General features: G+C 40.1%; 2 protein-coding genes across 2 annotated transcripts in view; one reads left to right on the top strand and one right to left on the bottom strand.

Annotated features, from left to right (window-relative positions):
- Nucleotides 1–2,038: 2,038 nt before the first annotated feature.
- On the top strand, nt 2,039–4,986 carry phox2a (paired like homeobox 2A; the record flags this gene model as incomplete). Its single annotated transcript, XM_079823595.1, has 3 exons — nt 2,039–2,261; nt 3,055–3,242; nt 4,528–4,986. The coding sequence occupies 3 exons, from the start codon at nt 2,039–2,041 to the stop codon at nt 4,984–4,986; spliced, it is 870 nt and encodes a 289-aa protein (XP_079679721.1).
- A 3,384-nt stretch (nt 4,987–8,370) lies between these two features.
- inppl1a (inositol polyphosphate phosphatase-like 1a) overlaps nt 8,371–9,349 on the bottom strand; it is a 55,040-nt gene continuing 54,061 nt past the window's right edge. The window contains 1 exon segment of the mRNA XM_079824532.1: nt 8,371–9,263. Coding sequence (XP_079680658.1) covers nt 9,164–9,263 — 100 coding nt within the window. The 3' untranslated portion in view covers nt 8,371–9,163.

Here is a 9,349-nt window from a genome sequence, read left to right as displayed (position 1 = left end):
CATGCGCTGTTGATCGATAGTTACACTAACCAGCGTTTAACATTAGTGCACTTACAGCCCGAGAGGCAGCATTCATTTCTCCTGCAGTTCTAAAACACTCATATTTTGCTTTGCCATCACACACACACAAAAAAGACATTTTCCGCGCGCAAAATAAATATATAAATGAAAAGCGCAGGGTCTCGTGCTCCCCGGGACTAATTGAATTGTGTTTGGGTTGGTTTGGTTTGGCTGACAGTAATCGCATCCGATGGTCGGGCCATTAAAGCGCGGCGCGCGCGCGTCTCCCGGTGACCGATCACTGCTGAATGCAGATTGAGCTAATGAGAGAGAGAGATTGATGAGAGAGAGAGAGGGGGATGAAGGATCGGGAACGGATGAGACGCGAGCCGTCTGCGTCAAACACGGTGACCCGTCTGAAACCCGCCGGGTGGCGCGAGACGCGCGCGTTTAACCAGTTATGTAGGCTCATTTGAATAAAAAGTCTTATTCAAATCAGCCAAAAAAATACTGATAATAGATTGAAAAAACGCTGAATCTGTCACCGTTTATTTTTCATCACGCGCACAAATTAATTGGACAATTCGTTCGTTTTTGACTTTGTTTTATTTCGTCAATGTTTCTTTATTGGCATCAGAACTTAGAATCTTTTCATTGCACAAAAGGTTCTTTATTAAAATGTTATTTTAAGAACTGATCACTGAAAGGCTCTTTTAAGCTCACACACTCTTCACAAATGTATTTTAAAGAGTGTGTAATATTAATAATGTCATGTTTGCTATTGAATATTTAACAAGAGATCTTTGAATAAATCACACACACACACACACACACACACACACACACACACACACACACACAGGTGTACTCGGAGCTCTTCTCAGGTGTCGTCAGCACGCGCTGAAAGGTTCCCGGTGTCCGGTGTGTGTATGGTCAGGTCCCGGTGCAGCCGTTAATCCGCGCGTGATGCGGCCGCTGACGGATGGAGTTTGAGAGGCGCATCAGCATCAGCTCACCCGCCGCCGCTCACCCGACATCAGACAAATGCGCCACGACGCGCCGCCCGGGGCCGCGCGGGATAACCAGGTTACGCGCGCACGGAGAGAGAGAGAGAGAGCCAGGGTTACAGGGTCAAAAGTCAAACGAACACCCGAAACGAATCCATGACACATATGGCTCAAAATGACGCATTCAGCCGCACAAACATACATGCATGATTCTGAAATGTGTAATGTAAATATGAGTTCGGCGCGTAATCGTGCCTGACGGCGAACAGATGCGCGTGACCGCGAGCAGCAGGTTTCCGTCCGGTCGCTTCTGATGAAAACGGATCGAATAAACGAACGCAATTAGTCGTCATTAATTAGCGTATTTGATGCTGTTCCTCTGAACGCAGCGCCGGCTCTTATTCTGACAACTCGAGCGGCTTTAAATAAAGGCCATTATTGGCCAAATCAAATTAAACTTCATCTCACACACACACACACACACACACACACACTACCACCAGAGCCGCATTAAAGCTAAAACAATCCCACAATTCATTTAGCGTGAGCTCGGGCTCTTGAAAACTGGCCCGTTCTCGCTAATGGCATTAGTCTTAATAGCCATTAATAGTCATTTATTTAGAATTATATTTGCGCGCGCGCGCTCTCGCGAGGACGCCGCTTCGGTTCTGCTCGAGAGCGGCGTAAAACGCACAAAGAAGGCGCAGATGATGATGATGATGATGATGATGGTGGTGGTGGTGGAAAGGGTTAAGGCGGAGGTGCATTAGAGATGCATGGAGGAGCAGAGGGGAGGAGGCGCTCAGCACTGAGACATTGTCATGCAAACAGAGACCACCGCCTCGCCATTGTCTCCCGGACTCCAACTTTATTATAAACACACCGCGAGCCGCCCGGCGCAGCAGAGCACCGGAACCCCGGCACCGAGGACACACAGCGACTCCTCCTGCGACGCGCGCAACGCTGGAGCTCTAGCGGACCCCATCCACGACATTCACCCACTCCCGCGTCTCCATCCATCCGCCCTCCACATGTACAAAATGGATTACTCGTATCTGAACACGTATGACTCGTGCATGGCGGCGATGGAGGCGTCGGCGTACGCGGACTTTAACTCGTGCAGTCAGAACAACGCGTTCCAGTACAACCCGATCCGGACCGGCTTCAGCTCCAGCCCGGGCTGCGCGCCGCTCGGGTCCGCGAGCTGCACTCTGGGCGCGCTGAGAGAGCACCAGCCCGCGCCCTACTCCACAGGTAACACACACACACACACACTTCATATGTGGAAATAACAGGTGTCGAATGTGAAGCGCGCGAGTCCATTTCTCTTAGTTTAACTGAATTTAGCGATTGTTCCAAAAGGTTTTTTTTTTTTTTTTTGCTGACCGACAATTCCGATGGAACTTTCTAAAAGAACCGTTTAAAAAATAAAAAAATTCAGTGTGAAGAACATAAAAAAAAAGATTCTTTCGCGCGTTCCACTGATAAATAACCGTTATTTTTTTTAAGAGCGCGAATATTCAATACCCAGTTGCGAAATCAAACGTAAAATCCGTGTTTTACGAATTTAATGTTTGATTTAATTCAATTACAATTGATGTCATATAATTTTGCGCGCAAATCAGTTTAAAGTAATTAATCGAATTATGCCTTACGGGTCTATAATTATAAAGAGCGTTTATTGGACAGAAAATGAGAAGCGATTTCATCCGTCTCGACTGATATTTCTGTGCGGGAAGCCGCCTTATTATTATTATTATTATTATTACATTTCGTATAATTCTTCACAGAAAGTGTGTCTTATAGGGAGTCTAATTTTAAAATAAAATATATGATTTAATAATAATAATAATAATAATAATAATAATAAAGTCTACAAATGTACGTAATCCGCACATATATTTTATGACACTGCTTTTCCACCGAATTAAACGCAAAAAACATTAATCTTTCGATTATAAAATGACACAATACGAATGAATTTGTTTGTAAACTCTACATATTTCGGCTGCTGTTAAATCCTCACTGGTGTTCGTTGATCTTTCAGTCCCGTACAAGTTCTTCTCGGACCCGTCCGGCCTGAACGAGAAGCGCAAGCAGCGGCGGATCCGCACGACCTTCACGAGCTCTCAGCTGAAGGAGCTCGAGCGCGTGTTCGCGGAGACGCATTACCCGGACATTTACACGCGCGAGGAGCTCGCGCTGAAGATCGACCTGACCGAGGCACGCGTGCAGGTGAGTCTCACACACACACACACACACACACACACCACTGGAACACATCTTCGGAAGCATTTATTAGTGCAAATCCATATTAAACATAACGCTATGACCGTCCGCTATATGGGGTATTTTGGGTCTCTTGCAGATGTAATTAATTTAGTTGATTTGATCAGAGTGATTGATAGCAGCTCCATTGTGTCTGGTGTGTGTGTGTGTGTATGCGCTGCTAACACTAAACAATGGAAATATTTCTCAAGCATTTATTAATCTTAGTCAATTTCAGCACGATAAAACAAATAATTACTGGACATCCCCATACTTCACCAGCTCACTGATTACATTAAAAAAAAAAAAAAAATTGTATGACAAGTTTTCTGAAATGTTATGTTTAAATATGCAAATGAGCGTTATTTTAAATATGCGCTAATTTGCATACATTTGTAGAACGAAAATCCGAACATTTGATTCAAAATTCTTGTTTGATTTTGTTGACACATTAGATTTAAATGTTTCTAGCGAGGGGATTTGGGATTTCTCTTTTTATCACTCCATAAATCAGAAAATACTGTCAACAGCCAGAAAAAAAAAATGTTCATGATTTTAATGTAGGAATAAAATGTTATAAAAATTAAACGAATGATGTTATGAACAAACCCTTCGCTAGAATCCTTCAGAATATAGATATGAATGAAACTCTAAGTTTTGGTGTGTGTAAGTGATGCTGAAGTGGAGGAAGAACTCATTAAAGATATGAACTGAGACTGAAATCTACAGACGCAAATAGAGAAAGTGCTATAAAAGAGACACTTGAAAATGTGTTTTGGATGTTTTCTTTTCACTGGCCTGAAAAACACTTTAGGAAAAGATAAAAAGCCTAAAATCTCAGATGCATGCCGGTGTGTCTCGCCTTAATAATAAAGGTTTTGTTTTTGCAGCGATGCGTTAGAACCTTAAAAAAAAAAAAACTCATTTATTCTTAGTGTGAAGGACATTTTTAAGAGCTTAGCCCAAATTTGGGTAAAATATGAACATTTTGGGTTACATCGTTTAATAAAATTTTTAATCCAATGTTTGGGTTTGTCCATATTTGACCCAAATTTGTCCAGGTTTTTTTTTGTTTTTTTTTTTTGTGAAATGCAAGTTTCCATGGATGTTAAAGGTTCTTCGTGGAACCATCAATGCCGATAAAACCCCCCAAATTTGAATCAAAATGTAATCTGTTAATTCTTTAACAGTCCTGAGCTGAACTAACAACGGACAGCTGTATTTTTATTAATTGTGAATGATATCATCACAGGTTTGGTTCCAGAACCGACGGGCCAAGTTCCGAAAACAAGAACGCGCCGCCAACTCTAAAGGAGCGAACGGCGGCTCGGGAGCCAAGAAGCCCGGAGAGACTCGCTCTTCATCCGAGGACGACGAGTCCAAAGAGTCGACGTGCAGCCCGACGCCCGACAGCACGGCGTCCCTGCCCGGCTCCGGGAACATGGGCAGCCCCGGGGCCAGCAGCCTCAGCCCCAGCCCCGTCTCCGGCTCCTCGGCCGCCTTCACCAACGCCTCCATCTCGCCCTCCATCCACCAGGGCCTGAAGAGCTCGCCGTGGCCCAGCATCGGCTCCGGAGCGGCGGCCGGGGTCCAGACGCAGGACCTGCTGAAGGCCTGGCAGCCCGCGGACAGTATGGCGTCCGGTCCCTTCGCCGGCGTCCTGTCCTCCTTCCACCGGAAACCAAACACAATCAAGACCAACCTCTTCTAGAGACTCTCAGCGTCTCCATCTGGACTCCTGATGCTCGCGGGGTCACTCTTCAGTAAGGTCTCATGGGTTGACTTTAGTTCAGTGCACTCCAAGCGCTCACTCTAAAAAAAAAAAGGTTCTATATGGCACCAAAAATGATTCTTGGCTCGTAATCATAGGGGAACCTTTTTTAGTGCTATATAGCACCAATTTTAGTGCTTCAGTGGTTCTTCAGAGGTGCTATATAGCACCTTAGTCAAAGAACCGGTAAAGAATCGCTGAAGAACCATATATATATATAGCACTAAAAAAGGTTCCCCTATGATTACGAGCCAAGAATCATTTTTGGTGCCATATAGAACCTTTTTTTTTAACTACACTAGTGTTAGGACGGCGTCCTGAGAACAAGCGTCTCTATGTGGAACCTTAAAAGGTTCCCATCGTGGGATCGTTTCATGGATTTAGTTTCAATTCATTCATTTCGTTTTAATTTGATTTACATTGTATGAATTAAGCGGCTCATAAAGAAAAAATAAGCATGAAATTATCATGCAATCATTCAAGAAATTAGAACCTTCATGTCTAATGTATTTCACTTTAGTTTTTTAATCGCATGCTTTTTTAAATAAGGTGAACTAATTAGAACTTAATACTCCTGCGGTATTTAATAATCTTAGTTAATGTTGATGTCGATTACTAATACATTTTTAGCATCAAATGTTGTATTTGTTCAAATTAAGCTTCTATACTGGCATCAACCCTCCAACATCCACGTTCCACAAAAGGTTCTTTAGATGATTAAAATGGTTCTTTTATGACACCAAAACCTTTTAGTTTCGTGTGTAACTTTTGAACAAACACGAGCAGCCGTGATTTTTCTGAACTAGCATTAAGAAGGGTTATTAACGCTGTAATAACACACTTCTCATTATCAGTTCATGTTAAGGAATGCATTAACTAAAGTTGACAAATGAGACCTTATTGTGAAGTGTTTAAGTTATTGTCATGTTGAACTCGTGGGCGCTTCTGTTGTGTGTGAGTGAGTGAGTGAGTGTGTGTGTGTGTGTGTGTGAGTGTGTGTGCTACGCTCCATCTTGTGTTCATCTCTTACAGTTGCGATCTTTTCCTCTTGAAGGCCACAAGAGGATCTTTAACCCTGAAGATCTGCATCCACAGCGCTTGAACAGTAAATCAGTTCTTCATTTCCTCTTAAATGGAGGTCCAGAACTCTTAACACACGCATCACATGTTGAACCCGCTTAGAAAACGTCTTTCCTCCGTCTGATGAATTTATCATGTGGTTCTTCACTGAAGCGTGCGTGTGTGTGTGTGTGTGTGTGTGTGTGTGTGTGTGTGTGTGTGTGTGAGAGAGAGAGAGAGAGAGAGAGAGAGAGAGAGAGAGTGTGTGTGTGTGTGTGTGACCCCAGAAACAAGCATAGTTAAGCCACTTGTAGTTAATTTATTGAAGGAAAAAAGTAAACAAAAAAAAAACAAAAAAATGTTGGGAAGTTTTTTTAAGCTAGGCTTTTATTGAGAAATATTTTGTAAATATTAATATAAATACGATGTAGTTTCTTCTTTTTTTAATGTTTACTGGCTCCAGTGCACGCCATGTGTTTCATGAATGATCTGCTGTATATAATCCATAAAAATGACAAAATAAAGAGTTAAAACGAGCATCTCCAGTCTGATCTCATTCACTGCAGCGGATTCAGAATATCAGGAATAATTACATTACAATTTGTGTTGTGTTATTGAGTAGAACAAGATGAGAACTAGCAATTTTTTAATGTCATTGGAAAAATAACAAAACAAGTGTCATTTGCAGAAAAGATGCACATCTGAAATTTTGCATTTAAATAGCTTGAATTAAACTCAACGTTCAGAAAAATGATCTTTATGAACAAAAGCCTAAATTTAATGTGTTCATCATATAGATTGATGACACATTTTTCATGTTTGGGTGAAGAAAATCTTTAAGATTGATCAAAGTAATGTTGAATTTGTTGAATTGACAATAGCATGTCATTTTATTCTTAATACAAGACACCGCAGGCGAATATCTGGTGGTTCAAAAATGAACTACTAGAGATCAGCAGCACTGATCGATCACGTTAAGAATTGCAAATTTTTTTCTGAAATATCATTTAAATATTCAAACGAGGCATTCCCTAATTCAGGGTTTCCCAAACAGAATTGCAGGTGGTTCGTAAGTTGATGATTAATTCAATTGTAATTAAATCATTAAAAATGAAACAAATCGGCTAAATAATATTAAAATATAAATAACAACGTACTAAATAATAAATATTTTTGAAGTAAACATGCAAATGTACTATTAAATTATTGAAATATATACTTCAAATCTCAGGGGGTACTACAAGTAAATTATTTTGGTCAAAGGGGTTCGGCTGAAAAAATTGAAAACCCCTGACCTAATGAAATATGCACTAATTTGCATACCTTTTTAGAAAAAAATCTGATAATTGGATAAAGTCAGGTTCAAAATTCTTGATTTTGTTGACACAAAAGAGTTAAATGTTTTTCGTGAGGGGATTTTGGATTTCTCTTTTTATCACTCGGTGAAACGGCCAGAAATTTAGTTTTTTTCACAATTTTTGTAGCAATAAAATGTTATAAAAACCAGGCAAATGATGTTATGAACAAACCCTTCGCTAGAATCCTTCAGAATATAGATATGAATGAAACTCTAAGTTTTGGTGTGTGTAAGTGATGCTGAAGTGGAGGAAGAACTCATGAAAGATATGAACTGAGACTGAAATCTACAGACGCAAATAGAGAAAGTGCTATAAAAGAGACACTTCAAAATGTGTTTTGGCTGTTTTCTTTTCACTGGCCTGAAAAACACTTTATGAAAAGATAAAAAGCCCCAAATCTGAAATTTGACAGACGCATGAAAACGTTTCCATGTAGTGTCTCGCCTTAATAATTACAACAATGTTCTTAAGTAAATATTTGAGACTGTGTTAACAAACTTAGAATTTATCTTAAGAACTTCACTTTTTTTCCTTACAATTATTGTTAATGCAGACTTGGTTGATTAAAAGATATTAAGAAAAAAAATCACACTCATATACAGACAATTGATCTGAACAAATATTACAGACTATATAATATGACTAAATATTATATATGAAAATTACTCGTCATGTTTTTTGTGACATGTTCGCCAAATAACTAAAAAGATTTGATTCAATTTTCCTGGTTTTGTAATGCATTGAATGAGAATCTATAAACCATATATAGCCAATATTTTTTTTTGATTATAAATTCCACAAAATGTAATTATGCTGATAATGATAATTACATTTGTTCATATAATTATAAATACAAATGACAAATTCCACAAAATGTTTATCTATGCTCAATGAGACACTTTCTTTTACTCAACGGGATTTTAGTTTTTATTAAACTGAAAAAAAGAAGAAATAAACATTAAAAGGACAAATTCATTTAGCCGTCAAACACAAATATTAACTTACAACATCAGAGTTAAACTGTTCAAAATGATTATACAGCAAATAAATGAGTGAAGGGGGGAAACTTCTTAAGTTAAAACGTAATACACAAAGAAATGATATCTAGAATAATTCTGCTAGAACATGTACATGCATTAGGAGAAACACCCAGAATTATAACATTAAAGACTGTTAAATAAAACAAACACAAGGGCTAGGGCTAGGTTTTACTCATCCAGAAACTCCTCAGCTTGAATCAAAGAACACAGAACAGAGTGAAATGTAATGTATGAGTTTCCTCTGCTGATGGAGCAGCGCCACCTGCTGACGGGCTTGTGTTATAACGGCCAGTTAAAGCAAACATCTGTGCAGGATGAGGAGATTGTAAAATGACACACTGAACAAACACACACACACACACACACACTGCTTCAAGTCACGGCTGATTTTGGCTTATTTCCCTTTAAAGTCATGAAACATGCACGAAAACAACAAACGCTTATTAATAACTAACACTTCAGTCACCTTCAGCTCAAAGGTGAGGAATGTTCTGATGATGTCACTTCCTCCCAGACGACAGGAAGTGGAGGGCGGGGCTGTAGTGAAACATCCTCTCGACTTGTTTAAATAATGTCACAAACTATAATAATCGGATTAAATTAAAACCAGGTAAAGTTCCACCAGTGCAAAGTTCATGTCCGGTCTGGATTGGGATTGGCTCACTTTTGCTGCTGCTGCTGTTTCAGACTGACCAATAGGATCTTCTTGTGGGCGGGGTCATGAACGCCCGCCTCCTCCAGATCCTCCTCTGTGATGTCACTGCAGGGAAGAGACGTGATTGGATGAGGGTTTCATCTCTGTGTATCAATCCACCTCTGAGATTTTCATAATTTTTGGGTTCGATT

Source organism: Gobio gobio (assembly GCF_949357685.1).
Source record: "Gobio gobio genome assembly, chromosome: 8".
Lineage (NCBI taxonomy): Eukaryota > Metazoa > Chordata > Actinopteri > Cypriniformes > Gobionidae > Gobio > Gobio gobio.
This window is presented reverse-complemented; position numbering and strand designations above follow the sequence as displayed.